The sequence below is a fragment of the Stylophora pistillata genome, chromosome 1 (genome assembly GCF_964205215.1).
Source record: "Stylophora pistillata chromosome 1, jaStyPist1.2, whole genome shotgun sequence".
In the NCBI taxonomy this organism is placed as follows: domain Eukaryota; kingdom Metazoa; phylum Cnidaria; class Anthozoa; order Scleractinia; family Pocilloporidae; genus Stylophora; species Stylophora pistillata.
In genome coordinates this window covers 44,737,316-44,764,112 of record NC_142519.1, presented here as the reverse complement: position 1 = coordinate 44,764,112, position 26,797 = coordinate 44,737,316, and the positions used below count along the sequence as shown (strand labels likewise).

The window sequence follows — 26,797 nt, the reverse complement described above, 5'->3', positions numbered from 1 at the left end:
TCTTGTATTAGATTTTAAACGAAGACTTACTTTAGAAGACTCAAGGTTAGAAATTTGGGTAATGTTACTTGGGGTACATCAACTAATATTTCTCAGCTTTAGCTGGGGTATATTCGGCCGCGTAATGTATTTAGACTAATCGCTCGTCAGCAGAAATATTTGATGGATAGATTATTGCGTAATGAAATGGGTTCTTACGAGAACGTAAAGGTCATCATGAAGTGAAAAAAATATGACGAGAATAAAGATACTGTCACGTGAAAAAATACATTACCACATGAGAAAGGAAATCAAGCACAATAATGATTAATGAATTTGAATAATCATATATGTGTACAGCTGCGGTTTCATGAAATGTATGAAAGCGATCCTCATAGTAATGAAACCTACTTATGTAGTAATGGAAATAAGGCCTGAAAAAAATTTAGGCCCGTACGGAATTTGAACCCATGACCGCTGCGATACTGTTGCAGTGCTCTACCAACGCATTAAATCCGTGGAAGTGATAAATCAATGAATTCGAATGTATGAAAATGATGATGAAATACACCTTTTGCTGTTTATTTACGCAAAATAGACATTCACTTACGTCAACAGTTGAAACTATACCGCAAATACAGCTTAATTGGCGTATTAGAGACATACCATGATCCAATTTGCATAGAGACGCACAAGCAATTTCACCCTCTCACAATCGTTTATTCGAAATGGTCAATCATTAACGTGAACTGACAAACATGGCTATAGTTAGCAATATACCTCTCAGCCAGTCAATTGTCCAGTTGAGCAAACTCAAGGAAAACAGCTGAATGAAGGGGGTAAGTTTCTATAGAGACTCTAGTATTGCGTCGATGGGAGTTGATAACGTACTTGACAATGTGCTCTGACAAAGGGCTAACACTCGAGACGTCAGCTTTGAAACTCTTTACGGTGGCCAATATACACCTTTTGCTGATCATTACGAGAAAATACGCATTCGTTTGCGTGAAAAGGCGAACGATTGCGTGCAAATACATTTATTAACGACAAAAAACGAGTATTCTCGCGTAAATCGTATTCGGTGACAAATTTGCATTTTAATCAGAGTTCAAGAACAATTTCGGGCATTCTTATGCGTCATTCGTCAAACAAAAGAGAATAAGACACTTTCATTTGCGCTAACATTCAAGTCATTTACACCATCTTGAAAGTCAATAGGGACAAACAGTACAGCGGATAAACCATTCATCGACATTTTTATCACACTGTTTGCAATTCAATAGCATTCCTGGACGGCATTAGTGTGAATGCCCAAAATTGTTATTGAATGCTGATTAAAATGCAAAAATCGGTAATAAATCTGATTTACGTGTAAATGATGTATTCTTTATTGTCTCTAATGATTGTATTTTCACGCAATCGTTCGCCCCTTAACGCAAATGAATGAGTAGTCTCGTAATGAACAGCAAAAGATGTACATCATCAATTAAGTTGTTGAAACCAAAATCATAAAAGAAAACAGCACCCAGGTACTGTGAAGCACCCTTTTCAGAGTTGATTTACAATCGAATGTCCTCTACAGAACTGTGACTAGGTTCGCAAAATGCATGACATTGAAAATATTTTTGTCATAATTTTAGAATCACCCCACACACAGGATTTACATCATAAATTTCCTTTATGTCACTACCACGCCTAGCTTCAAAATCATAAGAATTTCCTGCTATTGTTCGATTCCTTATAACAGAAATACAGTTAGTTTAATTTAGTAGTTCAAAGTGTCAAGACCTGCACTTATAAGGTAATGACCTCTTGGTCAAGAAAAGTAACTCCAGTGTGACCTAAAGATTTAGTATGTCACATTTGTTATTTTGTCTACCGTTTACCTTAAGGTAATGACCTCTTGGTCAAGAAAAGTAACTCCAGTGTGACCTAAAGATTTAGTATGTCACATTTGTTATTTTGTTTACCGTCTACCTTAGAACCTTTGACAATAGCATGATACGACCAAAAGGCCAACAATAAATCTCAAACCGAGGCACATTAGCTTCCAAACGCTAAGTATGTGAAATAGATTTAAGGGTGGCTGACACCCTTAAATCTATTTCACATAGTAATTCACTTCTATTTTATCGAAGAATTAGGGTGGTTATGAATTATTAGTGCACAGTACTGCAAAAAGCTGTCGTGTTTCTATGGTAGAAATTTCAAAAAATTATGTCATCTCATTAGGAAATAATTAAGTATCCGCCGTGTAACGTAACTAATGATAAAACAAAAAAATGCTATGTTATCAATTCATCATGACTCGGTTTTTGAAAAACAATGATTGAGTAAGTAACGAAACCATTTAAGCCATCTGAACTTAATCTGGATACGAAAGCAAAACCCTGATGAAATAGACAAATGCCAAGAGAAATAAGCTGTTTCGCAAACGAAAAGATCACTTTTCGAAAATTGTTTTATGCTTGCATATCCTGTCTCCGTAAGCGGTGCAAAAGGGAAGTATTCGTGAGTACTTACTGACAAGGGATAAGAACAGTTTTCCATGGAGTCTTTATAATTTCCAAAAAAAATATTGCATTTCTTGCCAATGATTTCGCAGTGATGACAAGGGCGATAAGCATAGATATGAAGATGGCATTTACCATCATATAGGCATCCAGGCAAATGATTATGCGGAACTGGAAAATTTCGATTTTATTGAGAAATAACAATCGAACTGACAGTGTGAGTAACTCAGAAGACGGTATATTTTTATCATTATGGAACAGTCTTACACCGTCTGACAAAGGACTACCGCTCGAAACATCAGGTGGCGAATTTACAGTATGAACTCAAGTGATACAACTAAATTATCTTAGAACGTAATTACTATTTGAGTTATTCTTCTCCGCCATGGCTAATACAATTAATGATTTGCATCTTTGATAATGTTTTATAACGTGTTGTTCACTAAAATTATGTCACTTCCTTTATATCTAGTACACGTAAGTAATAACTCTAAAAAATCATTACATTTTCAAGTGAGAGCGAAGGGTAAGAAAATGAAAATTAACCGTGGATCAATGAAAAAAAAAAAACACCGCTCTTTATTGGTTATCAGTGGTCGATATTTCCTTATTTTCAAACTCTGTCTAATTGGGTGATATGTCCTATTCTATTCATTTTTTTCAGTCGACACATCCACATAACACCATGACGAAATCAAGGGCTGTGTTCAGGGACGTGATCGTTCTAGGGGCCGGCTGGTCGGGTCTCTTGGCGTGTAAATGCATGTTAGAGGAAGGATTAACTGTTCTGGCACTAGAAAAGCGCTCTGACGTGGGCGGGCTGTGGTGCTACACTGCAGATTCAGATGTGATTACCGTCATGCTGGGCACGAAGGCCACCTCTTCTTCGTCCGTGACTGAGATGTCCGACTTTCCGATGCCCAAGGAGATTGGCCAATTTCCAAAGCACGAAGATGTACTCAAGTATTTGAAATCTTACTGTGATGCCTTTCATTTATGGCCGCATATTCGCCTTCATCATTGCGTAACGAAAGTGACGAAAGACGGCGAACTTTGGCGAGTGAAGTGCAAGAATGGCCGACGGTACACGAGCAAGTTTCTGATTGTCTGTACTGGAAGCGTTCAGAAGCCCAATCGCGATCTTCAACATTCGATACTCAAAGACTTTGTCGGAGAAATTCGCCATAGCTCCGAGCTAAAGTCATTTGTTCCCGGACATGCTAATAAACGCGTAATGCTGATTGGTGGAGGAGAAACGGCAAGTGACGTCGTGGAGGAATGGTATGACCACGTGTCACGCCTTATTTGGTGTATTCCACGAGGGATGCATTTCTTCCGGAAGTTCGCCAAAATTCTTCCTCATCGTCATCCTCAAGCTTTGGATAAAGCTTCCTCTAGAGTCATGAAGTTTATAGCTCCCTACACGAGGAGCAAACCAGGTTAGAGATAAAAGAATAAAGACGAATAGACCACTTTCATAAATGGCTTCCGGACTGATATTCTTTTGTCTAAATTTAAATAAGCCTTTTTAGCCTCGTTCTCCAATACAAAATTCAAAAGAATACATTATCTCAAGCGAGGCCAGAAGGGCTGATTTTTTTAAATAAAAGAATATCAATCTGGCAGCCATTTATGAAATATATATAGAATATAGAATAAATACGAATTATATGTATGATGACTTTCCTTTATCTTGTGAACAACCTATTTAGTGAACATGGATCCGATCTTTAATGTCTTTTCAAGACGATTGCTTAATAGTTTATTGGCGTTGCATGATGAGGCTAGCGCAAATTGAGTAGAGGGGTGGAGGCGCCCTCCCCAAGGCTAGAAAGTCTGATGGGTGGTTTTTAAAAAATAGCGAACAGCAGATCGTACCCTATCGCCTCGCGCGACTCTAACGCTTCGTTCGTGCTTAGCAACCTCCCATTTGCATCCATAGCTCAATAGTGCACGCTGTGGTGTTTACCATTTGTTTTATAACATAATATAGATACATTGTAGCAGAAGCAGTTCTCTTCTATTTAATCAATCTTACTTGACCAGAAAAAACAAGCGCGCGAAAACTAGTCTTTGCAATTGCTTACATCAGTAGCCTACACCCATGGGCAAATAGTGGACACTGAATTGACCAATCAAGAGCGCGCGCTTTATTTTGGTTATGTTATGAAGGCAAGCAGTAAATCAGTAATTATTTTCGTTTCGACATAGCTTTACTCGCATTCTAAGGATGTCGACCCTACCCTAGTTCTGGATATGCAAAGCGTTTGTTTGATAAATAGTAATCTCATGTTCTTCATATTTTTCGTAGGTTTGTCATGGATCTGCAAATGGACCACGAACGGTTCTCTTCTTGCCTACCAAGGGCATGGTATTGCTGAGTGGAAAAATGATGCTAAATTCTTTCGCTTCTTCATCAACAAAAACGGCCACGTGTTGGATAAAGTGGATTACCAACGTTGCATTCCTAAGGGAGCCATCAACAGCATTAAAGGAAAGAAAATCACGTTTAATGACGGCACTGAAGAAGTTGTTGATGTCATCATCCAATGCACAGGGTACAAAGTAGAATTCCCCCTCCTTCCTGAAGAAATCCGTAACGTGCCTCTTGTGGATAACTACAAATTCATCTTTAACAACGAAGACCCAACATTGGCATTTGTTGGTTACGTTCGTCCTGTTGTCGGCTCGATCTCGGGAATAACGGAAATTCAGTCGCGTTTTGTCGGAAAAGTGTTCTCAGGAAAGTGTGGTCTTCCATCTAGAGAGCAACGTCACCAGGAAGCTATGAAGGACAAGGAATTCTGGGACAACTTCTTCAAAGACTCCTCCCGAAGACTGGCTACCTTGGTAGATGGGTACACCTATATTGATGACATCGGTAGCTTGTGCGGAATAAAGCCGGACTACTGGGGGCTGCTGTGGCGTAATCCTCATGGCTGGCTGTTGGCTTTATTCGCACCGTTCAGTGGATGCTCGTTTCGTCTTAATGAACCAGAAAGTGAAGCTGGAGCTTTGGAACATTTGAGGGAGCACATGAGTGACACCCTAAGTCCCACACACTTGCTGTTGATAGCGTTCCTACGCTTTATCTGGTTCGACTTTTGGCTCAATATTCTCAGCGAGATTAAATACAGGATTCAGTGCGCTGGCTGGTGGAAGAAGATTAGAGAATGCCGATTCGTGCGCACCTTAAATTGGTGTTGGAAGGCACCCAAGCGATGGCTGTTTGACGATGTAACCAGAGCTTGACAACGCTTTTAAACAGCACCTTGATAATAAGAGATTTTTCTGTGACAAAATTAGCTGCCTTGGAAACTTAGCCTGCACGAAACCGAAATCCATCTAAGCTCACTCACCAGCTACTGCTCGGGGAAAGCGACCGCACCCCTCCCTCGACGAGAGGAATTCTTCTTGGAAGGATCAAAGACTGGACAGGAGAAAAAGGCGGAAATAGAGCAAAGGATCAATAACCAATAAACCATGCACGTTTACTCTTACCAAGGATCAATCGGCTTGGAGAGAGAGCTTTGGATATAAAGTGAGGTGTTATAGGACGCGAAGGGAAGGGAAGCAGGGAAGAGTTGGCCACCTTTACCGGTGCTTTGCTCACAAGAAATACAACAGTATGGCAAGAGTTAATCTTTGGTATTTTTACAAAGGATGGTCGACAGCGAACATCGCATGTACATGATTATTATGTACCAGTCTCCCTACCAATCTAAAAAAAATAGGCAGTCGATGACTGCATGTAACTTACTACACCTGTTATTACTTAGAATACCGTATTTAACCGCCCTGAAACGACACTAGAAATTATACTCACAACTTAAGATATAGTGCAACCAAAGATGCAAGCTCCAGGATGAACGAAACAAATATATTATTAGTATAAATATAATATGCTAACACATTGACACCTGAACCACCCGTAACCGCCCTTACCTCCCTATCTAAGCAGAATTTTGTCCCCAAACTTCCTCTATCGTTAGGAGATCAACAAACAAATCAGAATCCTTCGTTTGCAAAAATATTTTGATGGCTTTAGGGGGTACTAGAGGGGCATCATTCTATGCGTTCACACTAAATGATCAAATTATATAACAATTATTCCATTCGCGCTTGTTGGATATGAGATGATAGATAATCCTCTCATATCCAACAAGCGCGGGTGGAATAATTGTTTTATTAAAAAAAAACGCCCCCAAGATATTAGACAAATCTTCTCGGCTTTACTTTGTAAGAAAAAACCGGATGTTACAATGTACAGATATTAGATTATGGTATATTGGCTCATATACCATAATGGCTAAGCCAATAAAAAGTCTTGAATTGCATTATCCAATGATCCAGTTTTTAATAATTAAAAATATGGTGTCCGCACGGCCGACCTTCAAAATTTTTAAGTCGGATTTTTCGTTCCTTTGCGATCGAGTTAAACCTTGTGGAACTCAGAATATAAAGTGGCAATGCTATAGAATACTCTGTTTGGAAAATAAGGGACATCAAGGTCTTAAAGGTGACAGAATAAGCTCTCGAGTCAACTGACGACAGTACGATTCTCTAAAGCGAATCGAATTGTGGCTGTAAACCGGAAACCGAACTTTCAGACTTCAAGCAGGGTTTAGCTATAATTTGACGACTGCATTTCCCGGTAAATATTACGTTTGACTGACAATGTGTTCAAAGAGTATTGTTCAATAGAAGATTTTGCGTCAAATCGTAGTACTTTCAGTATTTTCATCATAACGCTACGCAATTTGTTGCCGTGAAGTCAACTAAACAACGAGCCAAGCATGATGAATTTTACGGCGTGGGCTTTGTGCATGAAAGAAAATCGTACGTTTCTCGCTCATAACAGCAAATCAAGAATTGTTTTGAATAAAACTGTCGTCCCGAAATATCTCTTGGTCATTTTCGTCTTGCTTCCTATTACATATAATAGATACCATGAACTTTGAGATTTCCTCACACACGGACAAATTTGGATAATTCACTTTGAAATTTGATTCGCATGCCTATTTGCTCACATGCGACAATATTTAGCGATTTTTATCTTTCATCTCGATTTTTTAGTAAAATAATCGATTTTTCAGTAAAATAATCAATCACGGAACAAATAATTGAAGCAATGCGACAGATGAACTCCTTTGGGGTGGCCAGATATTCCCTTGGCGGAGCAAATGATCGCGGCAATGCGACAAAACCTGCAGGACAAAAAACTGCGATCACAATCGCCGATGCGAGATACGAAAATCGAACGAAATCGGAGAAGACCGAACTGAATTCTGAGCATGGACATACGGAAGGACTTACACCCTAGATAGCATAGTATCCAGGACTTCACAGAAGCCCGCAGATACAAAAAAGAGTTAAGATCGGGGAATACCGGTTCAAAATCGGCAGAGTTCGCTGTGGGCTCGGATTCTATTGTTACACTCACTCCCTCACTCGGATTCTATTGTTACCCTCACTCAACAGGACAGCATAGTAGCTTACGCCTCTTTAGAGCCAGTAAGCTACAAAAATCTGGTGATTGATTACCCAAAGATCAAGTTTGACCCATAACAGATCCAAATTCTTCAATCTGAGAAGCATTCCCACTGATTCAGCTAACCTTTAATAAGATCGAAGGCTGATAGTTTCTAAAGAAACTGTTTGGGGCTGCGTCGGTGGGGGTAACGAAATAATTTGAATATATAAACAAAGTTGAAATGGTAAATTGGCCTCCGTTACGATTATAAAAGATCGATCAATTAGATTTCGTTGAACAGCCTGCCGACTTAATTCAAACGAACAATAAGCACAGTAAGTGGCACTTCTTTAAACCCTTAAATCAATATTTGGCGGAAGTTTAAGTTAACTACGGTTGAATCGAAATAATTTGGATATATCAACAAAGTTGAAATGGTAAATTGGCCACCGTAACGATTACAAAAGCTGACGTTTCGAGCGTTAGCCCCTTTCGCTCCAACGAAGGGCTAACGCTCGAAACGTCAGCTTCTGTAATCGTTACGGTGGCCAATTTACCATTTCAACTTTGTTGATATATCCAAATTATTTCGTTACCCCCACCGACGCAGCCCCAAACAGTTTCTTTAGAAACTATGAGCCTTTACGGTTGAATCGAGTTGGCGAGTTGAGGACTAGACAAACCCAGCTCTAGTAGATAATATAATACGTTTGAGAATTTCACACAAGATATTTTAATGGTATTAAACTGTGATTAAAAGCCCTTGAAAAAATTGTGAGAGATTCCCAAGTTTACTTTCTCACTAATCATCACAGATGATATCACCGGCTGCCAGAGCTCAGAGCAGTTTCCTATCCACTATCCATTGATACAGGTCGATTTTACACAAAATGAAAGGAAAAAAAAAAAAAAACAATTGCCGCTAGCCTTGTTATCACAATTAAACTTCTCGGCCAGCCTGATTCACATATACAACATTGAAAATAATTATATGAAATTCAAAACATATACAATACTAGGCAAATAATTCGCGCCTTTAACAGGAAAAAAAAAAAAGGGTCCCATTTGATTGATGGCATCAAGTAAGACTGTGAAACTACCTTCGAATTTGAATTTCGTGGGAAGTTAGATCTACTATATCTAAAAGAAAACCCTGTACAAATTCGATCACCTACACCTCAATTATAACAAATTAACTTAATACGGATCATGGTTTTTTTCTTTGAAAATATTATTTTACTGAGTGTTCATCGATCTCAGGGGACGTTTGATCCGATCCACGGGAGTTTTAAACTTGTTTACCGTTGGAATCTTGCTGCCGACCCCAGCAAGGTCAGAAAAACTTGATGCTTTGTTCACAGCAATTTTTACATTCTCTTTGTCTACAGGCTTCTTAGCAGACAGGACCTTAGGGCGTGGCACAGCGGCCTGTAGATTGAAAAGAAAATCATTAATAGAAAGAACACTTTTGTCAGTTTCTAGGTTATCAGCTCCAAGGCTGAGGCACGTTTCTCGAAAGTCCCAGTAACTTAGCGGGCCCGAAGTCATGTTCTAAAGTCAAAAGTTAAAGGATAGAAAAGCAGGTTCTGGCACCCAAACCAGTCCATTTTGTTTCTTTAGCTGATATTTTTATTTCAATATTTTCAAAACATTTGAAATCCCTATCTTGAGTGAAAACAGAACCGCTTTACGGGCCTTTCGAGAAAATGGCCCCTGATCCGGAACAATGACTGCTGTTCCCCCGTGGGGTCCCTTCCTTATATGGTCGGAATGAACCATCGAGCGGCCGTGCAATACCTGTTCTTGGTTAACCCTTTCAATCCCAAGAACTAATCAGTAACTCACCGTAATGCATGCCATGCAATTCTAGTGATACTAGATCAGAGAATTTTTTTCTTCTCATCGCTTGTCTGCTCGATATTGTGTTGATATTGTAAGAAATTCTCTCACTCGTGAGAGTGAAAGGGTCGAAGGACCAAATTTGCCAATCTGTCTTAATCTTCTCCACTATGCTTTCCTTGTGATGGTTTTTCTTTTCAAGTTTAATAAGTGTCGAAAATAATCGAACATCACCTTCTCTTTCCCAATATTTCATTGGCTGAGAATCTCCTAAAACTCACGCTACTCTCTCCACCAATCAGATGACAAACTTCACCAATCGCACCTGCGTCACTCTCTTTTCCCGCGCTTTAGGGAGTTCACCAATCCAACCTGCGACAATCACTTTTCCCGCGCTTTAGAGAGTTCCCTAATCGCGCCTGCTTCACTTACTTTTCTCGCGCTTTTGGAAGTTCACTGATCGCGCCTTACCTGTGGTTCTGCGAACACAGCCTCGTCAGAAGTAGTGACATCATCGTTTCCGCCATCTTCAAGGCTGTCGTCATCAGGCAAATCGCCCTCACTGTTGCGAAGTGGATAGACGCCATTATCGGAACTCACAGTGCTGGTGCAACTCAACTCAAACACTGGCACGGAGTCTTCACTCGATACACTCTGCGAGGAAAAAAAAAAAACAGATCAAGTCTCAGATCAGACTAAGTGTCGACTAAGTATTTATATCAAGATTCATTAGCGAGATGTTATGGGATAGCTTACAGCTACCAATCCGCGTCGTTTGACAAGGAAAACGTTTTTCCTTCGAGGGATTTTGTATCAAAACCCCAAAGTGGTTTGAATTTATGCCATAATCACACCAGTCGTTTAGAAAGCAATGCAAACGTAACAGTGTTTCCCAGAGACCTGTTGCCTCGAAGTGCACCGGATTCTAAGACAACAAGAGTCTAAAGACGCGAGAATAAAAAAGCAAGAGCGTTTCAAAGAGCTTTCTGAAACAAAAATGAGACAAAGCAAGTAATAGAGATGCTGGTTTACTTAGAAAAGAAACCCAACAAAAATACGTGACCTGCAATTAAAGTCGAGGAGGCTATAAAGCAAGTAAACTGTAGTTACATCTCAAATTTTACTACAATGTACCTTAATGGGCTGTGGTTCAGGTGATAGTGCAGGCGGAACGTAACTCGCTTGAAACTTTTCTCTCAGGATATCATGGGGCTCTGTTCTCGTCAGTTTGGTGGGATAGTCAAATCTACGTCTCTGGGGAGTCGCTCCTGGAAAAATAAATGACAAAAAATGTTAGTGCTTGCCTGCGTGATTTCAGCGATGTTGGGGAAAGTGTTCACCAAAGAATATATCATGTAGCATAACCATTTTTTGGGACACCTTTATTTAGGAGACTTGTGAGATATGAGCCGATAAACTAAAAATGTATTTATGGGAGAGTGCTGAGGCCACTGAACCGAGTTCTTTTGAATGACGCCGTTCAGACTACATGAAATGACGTCGCGCAGTAACAAGATTGACGAGATCACAAACCTGTTGGTTGATCCTGCTTCAAATCTTGCAGTAGAAACTGGGTCACTCTGGTATTAACCCGTTCAACAAGTTCATGCTGGTCATGTGACCATGTGTCTACTTCTTCTGATTGGTCGGACAGCAGACGCTCTTGGGTCTTAGTGAATTCTTCGAGCGAGTTTCCATGCGCGGTAAGTGCAGTTTGTGCGTCGGCAAAATGTTGCTGTATCTGTTTGTCACATTCCTGGGTGAGGAGAAAAAGACACTGGCTTGAATTTGTAGTTTCTCTCACTTCTGCGCACCTACCCCTCCCCTCCCCTGACCCAACATTACAGTTACTTATTATCAGTTGACTGTTGTCGGGTTAGGGGAGGGGTAAGTCCATAGTTGCTCAGGAACTGGCATTGATCCAGCCTCGTTCCCAGGGTTTCTCATCTTACCACCCTTTCTCTCGCTCCAGGGGGCGGAAAGAAGAGAGACCCTGGGAACGAGGTCGGTATTGATCCAATTTTCCGTCGGAAAGAGCTAAATTCAGTACAGAAATTGAAGGAAAAATTCCTTAAGCTTGTTACCTTGACTGAATCCTGTTGCTGAGATGAGCAGCCTTTCAGCGTATCAAGGTGCTGTGTGAACGATTCTTCCAACATGTTTTGCCATTGCATTGCCAGCTGTAAAGAAAACAGACAAAATGAGGATTCTAACAGAAATAATTACAACCACTCTGAACAAATTACTTTCCACACTTGCTATGGTTTAACTGAAAACACGGTCTTTTATTTTGTGTTCCTTGGTAGAAAATAAGAAACGGACAAACAAAACAATTCAAAACATTAAAATATATAAATATATGCCTCAGGTTTGGTGAATATTGTCGAATAATCCCCTCGACTTCGTCTCGGGGATTATTTCGACGATATTCACCGAACCTGAGGCGAATAATTGTTTTAGTACAATTTCAGAGCAGAACAATTTCAGAAATTTCCAAAATCATAACATCTTAGTAACATTTATTTACATTTTATTTTAACATTTCATAGAAACCGCGTAGAGCGGTTTATATAGCGTCATATAAGGAACCTCTTGACCAATCAGATTGCTGGAAACTCTTTGCTCAGCTCTGAAAATATGAATCAAAGCATTTTCAAGCTCATCTGTACCTGGTCAACTTTGTGAGAAGCGTTTACCACCCCATCCTCGACGCTTTTGTAAATTTTTGAAGTTTCCTGGATTTGTTCCGCAGCCTGCAGCAATGAAAAACAAAATAAATAAAACTCTAATTTCCCTGAGAGGATTCGAACAATTGCTGGTGTCAGAGCTACATCTCATTACCTGTTTAAAAGTTTTCTGGGCCTGAATGACGTTGTCATTGGCAGTATATTCGCAGCTTTCAGAGAATTGAGACGCACAATTCCTCAAGGAGTCACAATAACTAAAACCATCAAAAATACAGCAACAATTAAACAGGTGAAATAAACTATAAAAAGTGACCAAAAGCTATTCTTCAAACTAAAATCGAAAAGATGCTCCTTGTTCGTCACAAAAACAAAGTTTGTTACTCGGAAAGAGTAAAACTCAACCTACAAACGTCAGCAGATGTAAATTCAAATTCTTAATCAGCTATGAGTTTATTCAAAGAAAATGTACGGTGCATATAATTCACACTAGACACAGCAAAATCACATGTTAAATTCCGTCATCAACTAATAGGTAAACGTTCTACGCATTGTTGATTTTTTGCTAACAGTGTTACGACGTAAAGGTAATGTTAGTAAAACATTTCTAACGTAATGTCGTAAATGTATTGTATATGATCAACTTACTGTACATCATAATGCTTAATCGTATTTAATACTAAGCCTAAAACAACAGCTGTTAAGGAAAGGTCCACTCTTGACATATTAAAATATGTCAAGTGAGGACCTTTTGTGACCAAGTGTCTCCTCTCAATCTGAGGGAGGACATTTAAAATAGAGCTACATGATGTTCAACGAGTGGGGAATACATGTACGTACGCGCTATAAAAATTTTAAGAACCTGACTTCCCTTTCATTCATTTATTCATTGTATTACCTTCTGAGATTAGAATTAGCACTTTCTACTTGTTTTCGAGCCTCTGAAGTCATTTCTGTTACCTGAAGAAAAAAAACAAATTAAAGAATCATTCTTGATTTATCAAGAAAAAATTACTAGAAAAAACTTTCAGAGATTTTCTCTCAGGGTTCGTACACTTTTGACCTGTTAAAATTCCATGACTTTTTCCATGAACTGTTGGAAACATTCTTGCAATGCGTGCTTCTGTTTATTTCTAAACAGACATTTCTATTTTTTTATAGAAACTGCGCGGTATAAATTTAAATTTAATAATAATAATAATGAGATTAAATCTGATTTTTGGACTCGTCTGTTAACTTTTCAACTTTGGGTCTTATTGCCTTTCGCTCATAGAGAGCATATTGATATTCCATGACTTTCCATGACCCACACCTAAATTTCATGACTTTCCAGGCCTGGAAAATGAAATTTTGAAATTCCATCCCTTTCCAGGTTTTCCATGACCTGCACGAACCCTGTCTCTATTTAACAAATGGTAAACACCACAGCGTACACTATTGAGTTATGGATGCATGCGGGAGGTTGCTAAGCATGAAAGAAGCATAAGAGTCGCTCGAGGCGATAGCCGAGAGCGACTCTAGCTTCTTGAGTGTTTAGCAAACCTCCCAAGTGCATCCATAACTCAATAGTGTACGCTGTGGTGTTTACCATTTGTTTTATAACATAACATTGATACATTGTAGCTAAAGAGTTCCCTTTTATTTAACAAATCTTACGCGACCAGAAAAAACAAGCGCGCACGGAAAAATAGCCTTTGCATTTGCTCACGTCAGCAGCGTACACCCATGGGCAAATGGGGGACGCTAAATTGACCAATCAGAGCGCGCGCTTTACTTTGGTTATGTTATAATTTTTTTTTGAATTTACTCTTACCTTACTTGCATCATCTGATAATTTTTCACTTTGTTTGTCATTGACTTCTTGAAATAGTGACATCATCTGCTTAAAGAATGTCTGCTGAAGCTCCTGGCAAGAAAGTGAATATGAAAAATAAAAAATCTCCACAATTGTTGTAGTCCTCCCTTTACTTGTTCTTACCAACTATTGACATTGTTGCTTAATGCCTATAACTGAGTAGGCAAATGGCAAAACAGAATCTGTTTTAACAAAGAAATTTCCTTAAATACACAAAAACCTTAATTGAATGTCTTACCTTTACAAGGGTTTTCTGGTTGTTTACCATCGAGTCTGTCTTAGTCATGATTTTGCCCAATACTTGAACCTGCAACCAAAGTGAATTAAGTCCTTGAAAATTATTAATTATTGTGAATGATGTTTGTCATCACTCAGTGCAAGATAGCAAAAGTTTGCTGACAGTTTGAGCTTGGATTTGGGTACCCAGTGGGGATAGAAACACATTTGTTTTAATCACTAGTGACATTAAACAATTTGGTCTTCAAAAATCTGCCAATTGAAAGATTTTCACCTCACAACAAAATAAAGAAGGTAATTAAAGATGTTTACACTGTATTTGCCTAAAAATGTTTCATTTTTGAGCATTGATGACTGGTTTAAAGGAGAAACCATTGAGCTAACTGGGAGGCAGTACTCAATACTCATGGTCTTAAAATAAGTGAGGAGAATTTGCTACCTTTCTATAATCAAGAAATGGATAGATATTCTAGTCTTCTCAGATAAGGACGATTAAACCGTAGGCCCCGTCTTCTGCAGGGTTAGGGGTAGGAGACGTTAAGTTCCCATGCACGAGATTACTGTGTGGTGGATGTCCTCCCCTGGGTAGGATGGGTGGGTGTTGGCCCTGAAAAGCCCCTATGGGGAGTGGTCAATTAACCTATGTATGTATGTATGTATGTATGTATGTATGTATGTATGTATGTATGTATGTATGTATGTATGTATGTATGTATGTATGTATGTATGTATGTATGTATGTAAAAGATGACAAGACATGAAGATCATTGCCTTTCAGCAACCAAAACATTCTGATCATCAACAGTCAATTTTAATGCTGCACTGGTGACCAACTGTTGTAATTTAATTAAGACCCTCCACAAAGTGTTTTGTCATGAAGAGCAACAACTCATCTTACCACCTGGTCAAATAGTAAGTCCCGACATGAAAAAAAAAACAAAACAAAACAAAACAAAAAAAGAGAGATCAATTTGTGATAAATTTATTTACCTGCTCTTGTAAATGTCTATCTATCATCACATCCAAACTCTCTAGCATGGACTCCTGACCCTCCACAAAGGTTTTCACCATTGAAGACAAATTACTCATCTTCAAAGAAATAAATCAAAACAATGAATAGAAGCCTCTTAATGAGAGTCTAACAGCAGTCTGTTGTCATTGAAATTTGCCTTCCTATATGCAACAGTGTTAAGTTGGAAAATCTTCCCTGAGTTACTAAGATTCTTGGTGGCAAGAACAAGATTTCAAGATGCTAAAGACTGGGTGAGACTGTGGTTGAAGCACTGAAGAAGGTTTCCACAGTTGTTATTTCAAAGTTTGCCATTAAAAGTTTAGTTGAAAATAATTTAAGTTAAAACTGAAGGCATTCAATGTATGTGTGTTATAAAACTGGTTCCAAGCTGTAATGCTCAACATGTACCTTTTCGTTGAAAAATACAGCAAACTGCTGCTGAAAGGCAGCCATTGAATGAACTGAGATTTCAAGTTCTCTCATTTTGGGCAAAAACTCCTCATTCTTGAGGGTATCAAGCACAGAGCAAATATTTTCCTGAAATAAAAAAAATAAATAAATAAAATTTCTTAAAGACTGAATGTATCAAAACAAACATGAAGTGGAGGGATTCAACCAAGCCTTTTATTGCAAAAAAAGGTTTTTTGATTTGATGGATCATGTTTATGGTAGGTAACCTTGACTGATAGATCAGTCAAAACATTGGTCGATATATCAGGCAGTCCACACTTGGTCCATTGTTGTTTGACACTCTGTTGATGGTTGGCCAATACTCAGTTGATAGCCAATGGCCAATAATCTCAACTGATATACTGACCAACTTTGACCACACATTGGCCAACTATTGACAGTGTTGAACAATATATTGGTTGAGTATTGGCCAACTCTCCACCTGAGCTTTTTTGTGATTAGTCTGTACTGGTCAGAGTCAAATTGAGTATTCTTGCAGCTTCATGTTTGATTTTCACATTTGATTAATATTGTTACTTTCCAATCATTCTCCTGTTATTCTACAGCCTTATATACCACAAGAGGCACCAGTGTACATGTAGAATAGGCCATTTTACATTTGTGTACTTAATTGCCAAGCCCTTGATTTGGAGTGAGGCTGAAGGTGACCTTGTTGTGATAGAGACCAGTATCTACAAAGTATTTTACATTTGAAAAGCACCAAAGTTTGTATCATAACAAGGTCACCCTTAGCCTCACTCCTGTTTAAAGGCTTGGAAACCAAGCACAACTGTAAAATGGACTATTTTAATTTGAAATACTAATAATACAAAATCACTGTTGAGCATGATATAGGTGCACAGGATGACTTAACTCGTTTAAGGCTGGCTTCTGTGACTGATAATTAATTTCATCTACACATGAAATTGCCCTTTTACCTTGTTTTCTTGAACCTTGCTGGAAACATCACTGTGCCAGGTTTCACAGGAACTGTCTTTTTCCTTTGTTATAAAATGATAATTTTATTTAATCATTCAGCAATTAATATTTAATATCTGGTCTGTCACAACCAAATCATGGTATCTGTTTAAATTTTGAACACTTGTTGTATAGTACAACTCACTAATAAGTTACCACAATGGCATTGTCAACATGTTGACAAAATTTAGAGGCAGGTGTTGATACAGTCTTGCATGGCCTACTGGTTTTCCATTCAACATGAATATCTTTCTCCATTGAGGCTTTAAAGTAACTTTTTGATCATTTTGAATAATTATCTTCAGTGATACATATAACAAATGTGGTTATTACAAATTTAGTTAACCCTTAATAACTACCAGCCTGAGAAGTGATTAACACGTAACTTCTCCTTACAATATTCATACAATAACCAGCAACGGGTAATGAGAATTTACTCAAACTTATCACAGATAGTTGTTATCTTGATCTAACTTCAAATTCTTGCAACTAATTAACAAGGAAAAGTTTAGCAGCTAGAGGGGAGATTTAAAAATCAGATCTTGGAAGTTAATGGGTTTGGTAAGTGATACCTGCTCTCTGGAGGAAAGTGCATGCATTTGCACAACCATGTTGTCTTTAAAACTCTGCATTTGAATCTGAAGTTTTGATGATTCATCAGTCTTCTTTGAAACAAGGTTCCCTGTAAACACAAAATTGCAAAGTTACAAGTAGTTACAAATAGTGTGACATTTGTGCACAAGTTCGTCTGTAAGGGCAGGGCTTAACACTAACTTTTCAACTTACTAACCAAGTGGCTAGTGACAACTTAGATGTCAACAATTTCAGTTTGTTTCCTAGCCAAAACTGAATTTCTACAAGTGTGCGGCTAGTTGGCTACCGTTGGTGTCGAGCCCTGCAAGGGCTGGGCCAGTTGTCTTATAAACTATGACATGTTTTATACTGTGCACTGTAGTAACATTCCAGATTAGAAATAATTATGTTCAGAGTCCACCATTTCCTAATTTTCAAAGTGAATAACTTAATAACTAATATCAGGATACTGAATTCAGTGGGTTAACCTACCTAAGGTTTTCTTCATCGCATCAAAAAACACAGCGTTTTCTCCTTGAAACTGATTCAAATTCTTTCTCACTTTTTGAATCAAACTCTTGCAATCCTCTCCAAATGTATCCTGCACATTGACATTGTGAGCCTCCACAGTTTGTTTACGCTCAAGTTTTGAGTGGAGTCCATGTACATCAGAGAGGCTGTCTTCAACTGTGTGAAGAAGAGAAGAGGCCTGGCTATGCAGATGGTCCTCATTTTTGCTGTATGTGTCAACCAGATATTGATTCTGGTCTCTCTCCAAGACTGTTGTTCTTAAAGTATGTTTAGTTTCTTTCAGGGAAAGGTTGGTTTTATGCAGTTCAGTTTCCTTTTCTTCCAGTTCCACACACCTTTCCTCCAACTCTTGCTGAGTATCAGTGAACAATTCATTGATCTTTCGAATTTCTTCCTGGAGGGCCTGGATTTTGGCTTCTCTTTCAGCATTCAGCTCTTGTTGAGATTTGATCTCTTGCTGCATAGCACTAAATCAAACAAGTAAACAGTTCAGTGACAAATGTCATCGTGGTTGCAATATCTTCTCCTACTTATAACTAACTTAAAGCCTTTTAAAATGTCTGCATACAAACCAGAATTTCTATGCTCTGATAACCCTGGGTAGAGCAAGACACTGTGAGAGTAAAACCAGTTGGCTGAGGACACAAAATAGAAGTTTTTGCTGGGGTTTGAACTTAGATCTCTCAATTCATGAAATTTTGAACTTTGCTCTAAAAAACTCCTTAATTTACACTAAATAAAATAAACCACCATTCAAAAAAAAAAAAAAAAGAAACATAGTCATGAAAAAAATTAACATTTTTCTCAATGTGATTTTTGCCAGCTACATTTGATAACTTTGACTTTATAGGAATACTCACCAATAATTCTCTTCTGCTATGAAAATGCCATTCTTCTCCCTGGCAGCCAGAAGATCTTTCTTAAGTTTTTCTATTTCCTCAGTGTACTCCTGAAAAAATAGCATGTATAATTAATGTTACTTTCTTCAATCCTATTTGTAGTGAAGCATAAAAAGTTGTTGTTAAAGATGACTGCATAAACAGGCACAGTGCACAAATTATCTTCCTCTTTAATAGCTATACAATGGTCAAGACTTATTCAGATTGGTTTGTCTGAGCTAGTTAAAAAGAAATCATTCTGTACCTTAATCAAAGTTTTCTTTGTAAGTTTTTGATTCACTTCTGGTCTGTTGAGGATGTTCTTGGCCCTGTGAGCATAATCCAATGTGCTTAGAGTTTCCTAATAATGAAAGACAAAACAGATCACAAATAATGACCTGTAAAATAATCAACAATTCAATTTGTTGCTTAGAACACCATTCATGGTAACCACAAATAGTAACATGTATGTGATCACACTAGTCAGAACAAATACCATAAATTCTGCTGCATAAAAGGAGGTTTGAGTGGGATAAAAACAGAGATTCTTTTTCAAGAGGAATAAAGAAAAGGTACTACAACATCAAAACAATTATCATCTCTTGAGCTGTGACAATAACCACAGCTGATATCAAAACAAGATCACTATTCAATTTCAGTTTCTACTTTAATAAAGACTGCATCACATACATTACATGTATTGTTTTTCCTATCATTATGTTGGTCCCTATACTTTGATTGCGAGTCAACAGCTAAATGCTTAACAGTCAGATGTTCTAGTGACTGCCTATCAAACAAAGCTTCCCACGGTACCATCATTCTAGTCAATAGTCCATTTTACAGTTGCTTGCTTGGTTGCCAAGCCTTTGAGCAGGAGTGAGGCTAAGGGTGACAAACATTTGTGCTTTTCAAATACAAATCAGTTTGTTATCATGCTAACTAGATACTGGTCTCTTTCACAACAAGCTTACCTTCAGCTTCACTCCAAATTAGGCTTGGCTACAAAGTAAACAACTGTATGATGGCCTATCAAGGGATTTCCATTTTCAAATCACATTTCAGACAGAATTATAAAATAAAATTGATCTTCTTTTCTCTACTTGTGCTGACCACACAGCAAAGCTTTGTGTCGAACACGACATCAAAGAAACAGAGGGAAGTCCTAAGGACAGGAATATGGGAATGATAGGAAGTAAATAGTTCTATCAATTTAAATGGATTTGTGACCAGTAATAAACATCAACACATGCACGCCAAGTCTACCTCCAAGTTGCACAGTGCTGGGGATATGGTGGCAATTATGGAGGTTTTAGTGCGACCTCCAAGTGAATCCTGCAACATCCTAGTTAATTTACTCTCCCTGTTGGTGCAAGAGGGAAGCAATCAGCAGAAAAATTGCAACATTTACCCCCCAAAAAAGGAAAGGAAAACAACAGAGGAAGACAACAGAGAGACAAAGGAGGAAAACATGGCTTCAGCCTTCTTTTCAAATCAGTGCAAGCATGCTGAACAGATGCTGCAATATACAAACATAGTTTTGCCAGGTCTATAAGCCTCCAAACAGGCTCTCTAATCGAGGATGAGGTAGCCTGCCATCACAATAGGGGTATTTTTTTGTGTGTGTTTAAAGGGCAAAAAGAGGCAAGCACAAGACAAGTTTTTTTTTTCCCATTTAGCCCCTTGCCCACGACCTAGCCTCCACCCTGCCCTTGCCTCTCTTCCCCCAAGAGACAAAAAAAATTCTATCTGTTGTGCAGGCTAAGAATGAGGCAAATAAGAAAGCAGGAAGAAAAAAAGGAGGGGATGGGGGGGGGGAGTAGGAGGACAGGGAAGAGAAAGGGGGAGGGGAGAGATAGCAACTCAACACTGTGGTACCTGTAAGGTATGTGAGGAGCTCTTTCCACCAGTGATGTGATCACTCTTCCTAATGTCAACAAGCTCTGATTGATTGTTCCTGAGGAAAGCGAAGTTATAATCACATGTTAACACATTGAGAAGTTTTTAATAGAACATACTGAAATACCTATCTGAAAATTAGTAACTCATACAATCAAGATGAAAACTAAAGTACTCTTAGTCTTTATCTGAAGGTAAGGGAAAAGGATTGAGCCTGCATTTAACACTGAAACCCTTTAACTCCCATAGTTTTTACGTGATTAACCTGTAACTTCTCCCTATAATATCCATACATTTTCCAGCAAACAGGTCACGAGAATACTCAAACTTATCAGGTAGAAGTTGTTACCTTGATTAAACACCAAATTCTCATAACCAATTTACAAGGAAATGTGTAACAGCCAGAAAGGGAGAATTCAGCATCAGATCTTGGGAGTTGAAGGGATAACCCCTGAGAGTGATTGGTATCTAATTTCTCCTTACAATATCACCACTGAATCAAACATTAAGGTCACAAGAATAAAGGAAATGATCACCAACTGGAGAACCTCTTGATTGTGAAACAAATTCTCCTTATCTCTCCAAAGGAAATGTATACCACAGTATGGAGAAAATACAGTACATATGACATTTAGATTAAAAAAATGTTGTGAGTTCAAACAAGCCTTCTGAATTGCTCCAAATAGGTAAAGACTTCGATCATTTTGGGGAAAATTAGGTGGATCATGTTTACCGTTTACTGTAGGTACTCTTGACCAGTATATTGGTCAATATATTGGTCGATTCAGTCGATACTCCACCCATGTGTTGGTTGACACTTGGTCAACACTCAGGCAATAGTTGGCCAATACTTGGTCGATAGCCAGTCGATACATGGGTCGAGATTATCAACTATTGACTATCGACTGAGTCTGGACCAAGTATTGGCCAATTATCGGCCGACTATAAACCAATTGTCCTGCCATGTGAGTCAGTCACTCAAGATGATTGATGACCACTTGAAAGAAGAGACCAGACAACAAAGCCAGCGCCATGCGAGTAGAGTCTCATCACTTGCCTCAACCGCTCCCAACTCTCTCAGCTGTCCCAACTGTGGCAGGATCTGCCGAAATTGCATAGGACTTAACTTGCACCAAAGAAGTTGCCATCCTTCTCAGCGATGTGTGACAGCTGATTATTATTATTATTATTATTATTATTATTATTATTATCTACCGAATGTGAACCAACTATTGACCAAGTGTCAAACGACATAACTGGTCAAGTATTGACCGACTTTTGACCGATATATCAGTCAAGAGTACCTACAGTAAACAGGATCCAATTACAGTGTGTAGGTTACTATTCTATTGCAGTTTGAATTCATACCAGCTTCTCTGAGCCTTTTATCCACTGCTCCTGATCTACCAACATTTTCACTTCCTGCCAAATCCACCTGTAAAGTACATTTAAAATACATACAGTCACTTGATACAGTTGACACTGTATACTCTCTCCAAAGCCATTAACTTAAAGGTATTTTCAAAGAGTGGGTCAAAGCAAGAAGATTCTATTGAAGGTTGTGTCAAAAGAAAATTCATTCAGATTTGAAATCTCTCTGGAGACAAAATTCTCTCAGCACAAACACTATCCTGAGTAAAAAAAACTGAGTATGAGAGTACAATACGGTGTAGTACTGTTATTCTTTAAGTGTTGGGTATAAAGAAACATAATTGCAGTGAAAGGAAAAGCCTGTACGATTCATCACTGACATTGTATAAAACCATGGTTCCTTGTCAGGTAGAAATGATACAGGTTTTCAGGTTGAAATGCACAGAAAACGGTCCTTTTACTCACCAAGTTTAACTTGCCGATCTTCAATAACTCCTCACCACTGACAGAGTTCTCTTTAATGTGAATGGTGACAGAGAAAACAGAGTGGGAGCGACTAAGGAGATATAACCAGTAATAAGCTCTTCAGTGGAATAAAATGCAAGTTTACTCACATGAAGAACTACAAATTAAAATTGTGTTCAATACTTATCCATCAGACTACATGTAGTTTTTATTAGATCTAACCAGGGCTCGACACTAACAGTAGCTAACTAGCCACAGACTAGTAGAAATTCAGTTTTGGCTGGTGGTTTTCGATTTCCACTAGCCAGTTTGGCTAGGAAACAAACTGAATTTGTTGTAACAAGTTGTCTATGTTGTCACTAACCACTTGGCTGTAGGCCCAGGATTGTAACAACTTTTCATTACTAATTAAAATATCAAAAAAATCAGAATGGATTACAAAGACGACTGATTCTCACACTTTTGTCCAAAGAGACACATCTATGACATTTTGCACACTCATTACGGCAAAAATTATCGGCAGTTGGCAATCAGTAAAATTAGAGATAAATTCCTGATACATGAAACAAGGAAAGCTACATTGAACATGAAAAGGAGAACATTATATATAATGAGTGTACCTTCCTCTATAACACAGCGCGTTCGTGTTTGACTCATCTCACCAGACATTTATAAAGAGTAAACTCAACCACAAAACCTAGACATTCTTATCATAAACAATGTCACTCTACATATCAAAAGCCTTTTTTTTTTTTACCTTGAATGTGCATTCATCAGAGTTGCTGCTGTCTGACGCTTTGCCTTGCCTCTTTCTAGAATGTTGTACACATCATCTTTGTCATGAACAACAAGCTCTTCAAGTCCTTGAATGACAACAGACCCCTGATGGAATAGAAAATTGAAGATGATTATCAACCCTTTATTTACAAACCAGCATCAGTACACATATTCTCCATACTGTTCTTTATACCTTTCCTAATGGGCTGACAAGGAGAATTTGTTTAGCAATCAAGAGCCCTTTTGAGTTCATGATCATTCCTTCATTCTTGTGACCTTGAAGTTACCCCAACCTTAATTAATTACCCCTGAATCAGGGGTAATTAATAAGGTTATGCTCTAAGAAAAATTGAAGGGAACCAAGTGCTCTGAAACTGTGACATCCAGGGTGCCCAGCATATGCTGTTTATTAAAAAACTAAGATTCCTGAATCGCCTGAGAGCAAAAGTGAGGCGCCAGGAGCCACCAGGCATTGATAGACCACAGCCCTGGACGATGATACTTAGATGCTAGGTACTGTTAGGGGTGGAAGGGTATGTAAACCTTGAAAACAGGGTCCACAGCTATAAAGCTGAAGAGGGAAACATTAAAATTTTTTTACTGTTAAAAGGTACTACATAACTTGAACATTGAAGTAACATAAAACATATGAAACCAGTCAAGTGAAATTAAAGACAGAAATTCATTAGGCTTAGAGACTTTAAATTCAACTTAGTTTCTCCTGTAATTGCAATGTACCCACTTTTCGAGTAGAGTCTTCAAAAAGACGCATTTTTTGGCTGTCCAAACTTGAACTCAGCAAATCAAACAGTTCCTCATTGTAGATCTCCAAAAATGAAACTCGTACAGAGAATTCGCAGTCCTGATGAAAAATAGCATCTTGAATTAATTAAAAATATTGCATACTAACTACTATCAGTAACTACCAAGTAAAAAATGCAGAATTATTTTAATTTACAATTTCTCTCCTTTTTTTACAAGGCATAATTACCAGCACTGGTACACATAATTGATGGCACCATCAAAATACAGGTGAACCTCTTGACAATGGCCAACAGAGCAGAGTGGCCATTGTGGAGAGGTGACCATTATGGGAAAGGGGGGGGGTAGGGGTGAATGCATAGACAGCCTGGCAGGACTGAAAAAAGGGGCCATTGTCGAAAGGTAGCCTTTAGTGGAGGTTTGTCTATACATGATTTATTGAGTGTAGACAAAATCTGGACCCCCCTCTCTTGGATCCTTTCTGTACCCCTCAAAAAAGTGGTTTAAAATTTCCATAGAATTAGACTTGACTATGTGTGTGAGGGATACTGTCAGTTTTTCATGTCCCTCCTAAATTTTTAATAAAGCAAATCATAGATTTATACAGTCAAATAACTTACAGTTTGACTGTTGAGTTTCTCCAGCAACTGATGCATGGTTCGTGGAATGATTCCAGCTGAGGGATCCTAGAATTAAGGAACATTTGAAAACAAAAATTAATTATTTCAACCAAAGACAAAAAAAACAAAACAAAAACAACAACAACAAAAAACAACAAAAAAAAAAGAGGAATGAGAAGTAATTTGGGAGACATGCATCAAAAACCTAATTAATTTCTAAAGTCCAATTATAAAAAATGTTACTGGTATTTAAGAATGATCATCAACTGTCTTCTCTTGGATCAGTAACACAACTGAATATTCTATCCGTGAAAGATATTTTAGCCAACGCACTCCTTTCCATCATCATCCTCACTTACACCGGTAGAAGGATGTGCTCCCCCACCCATAAGGGTGTCAAGTTCCCCACCTATCTGGGCATGTCACTGAATGCAATGCCCAGGATCTAGCTGGTGTCCATTCTCTCAATGGATGAGAAATTACGAGCACAAGATGTGAACGAAGCATCTAATGATTCCAATAGGTATGTTTATTATCCAATTACGCTTTGTACAGTACAAATAACACATGAGACAAGTATAAATATCTCGTGACATTAGTACTCAAGAAATATCTGTGAAATTTGCCTGCACTGATAATAAATCTCTTATTAGATGTTTTGTTGTCTAATAAGATAATTTTTTTTGGTTCTTGTAGATTCTATTAAGTATTTCTATCAAGACACTCACTCAAATTTGCATATTCAGACACAAACCTCTTCCCAGGAACAATCTTCTTGACTTCTCTCTCCTTCCATAGTATATGTTTTTCCTGTTCCAGTCTGGCCGTAGCTAGAAAAATATACAAGGCTGATTTACTTTACAGTTGTCGGGATTCGTGAGCAGAATAATATAGCGTAGACTTACGCAAAGATTGTGCAGTTGTATCCCATCAACACTTCGTCTAAGATTGGCACAACAACTGAGCGATAAACATCGATCTGCTTGGTTTCTGGACCAAAAACACGATCAAAGGTGAATGTCTTTGTTGTAGATGTGGCCGATGAAAGATTTCCAACGTCATGTTTTACAACAATCTCCCTCTTCAATGGCTGACACTTTACCACAGATGGAGAGCTCTCTTTGACTTCTTTTCCATTACGTGGCCTAAAAGATACAGGGTGGTAATAAGCAACATCAATGAAAAACATATCTGTTACTTTCGGATAATTTATTTTTTCCGTTTATTTGCCAACATTATGTTCTGGGCATAGTTATAATCTCTGCCAGGGATGTAGCAAACGGCTTGTGAATGAGTTCTGTCACTCTGATCTTCCCGGATTTAGACTGTGTGGCCACTTTCAAAGATTCGGCGATCCTCTGGATGCCCTTTAATTTTTTCCACTCAATTATTTGCAAAGAAATTGAATATAAAGTCATATCAGAGCGATATAGTTTATTTTGAGAAATGCGAGTGCCTTTTTTGTGATCCCCTTGACTGTAACCTTATCAGAAGTAACTTGATCACCAGAGAAAAAAGTAGTGGAAGGCGCCAAATAGAATCGATCGTTTATCGCTAACATTCAATTACAAGTTTGTGAGCACTTTGATCTCATCTATCCGTTCGACTGATGACCACCGGTCAATCAAAGAACAGAGTGACTTAAAACAAATTATCATTGTGTATGAAGTCAGCCTATTTTTATTTCACTTACCGGCAACGCACAACCACTTGGATATTCTTCTCTTGTGGCGCTTTGCTTTTGACCATCTTAAAACAAAGAACTCTCTTTTCCGTATTTTAAATCTCACAAACAAAGAACGGGATCGGATCTGGCCTTTTTGTCTACAGATTTGCAGTTCTTTTATCGTCTTCGGGTACTTCGTTCTCTGCAAGGTATTTGACGACGTTCGATTTCCGTGCCA

The 26,797-nt window shown here is 38.3% G+C and overlaps 2 protein-coding genes across 5 annotated transcripts in view; one reads left to right on the top strand and one right to left on the bottom strand.

Annotated features, from left to right (window-relative positions):
* Window positions 1–7,393, top strand: part of LOC111325203 (uncharacterized) — an 8,247-nt gene extending 854 nt beyond the window's left edge. Inside the window, exons 1-3 of one of the 3 annotated variants that reach the window (XM_022928962.2) lie at window positions 652–818; window positions 3,157–3,931; window positions 4,804–7,393. In XM_022928962.2, coding sequence (XP_022784697.1) covers window positions 810–818; window positions 3,157–3,931; window positions 4,804–5,744 — 1,725 coding nt within the window. In that variant the 5' untranslated portion in view covers window positions 652–809 and the 3' untranslated portion in view covers window positions 5,745–7,393. Of the gene's footprint in view, window positions 1–651; window positions 819–2,497; window positions 2,710–3,156; window positions 3,932–4,803 lie in introns of those variants that run through there. The other 2 variants (XM_022928963.2, XM_088758942.1) reach the window with 2 other exon arrangements.
* Window positions 7,394–8,682: 1,289 nt separating this feature from the next.
* On the bottom strand, window positions 8,683–26,790 carry LOC111325173 (kinesin-like protein KIF11-B). Of its 2 annotated transcripts, none has more exons than XM_088758925.1 (27): window positions 26,587–26,790; window positions 25,799–26,038; window positions 25,648–25,723; window positions 24,894–24,959; window positions 24,254–24,373; window positions 23,492–23,616; window positions 22,735–22,825; window positions 22,267–22,333; window positions 20,878–20,956; window positions 20,266–20,362; window positions 19,268–19,363; window positions 18,985–19,073; window positions 18,086–18,591; window positions 17,593–17,702; window positions 16,981–17,043; window positions 16,001–16,129; window positions 15,571–15,669; window positions 14,582–14,650; window positions 14,302–14,394; window positions 13,387–13,448; window positions 12,646–12,745; window positions 12,474–12,557; window positions 11,889–11,984; window positions 11,338–11,560; window positions 10,939–11,072; window positions 10,276–10,458; window positions 8,683–9,393 (listed from the first exon to the last, which is right to left on the bottom strand). In XM_088758925.1, the coding sequence occupies exons 1-27, from the start codon at window positions 26,640–26,642 to the stop codon at window positions 9,202–9,204; spliced, it is 3,345 nt and encodes a 1,114-aa protein (XP_088615051.1). In that variant the 5' UTR covers window positions 26,643–26,790; the 3' UTR covers window positions 8,683–9,201. The 2 variants fall into 2 exon arrangements, with proteins under 2 accessions (XP_088615051.1, XP_088615053.1); XM_088758927.1 differs by having other exon boundaries at window positions 10,987–11,072; window positions 26,587–26,786.
* Between the last annotated feature and the right edge of the window lie 7 nt (window positions 26,791–26,797).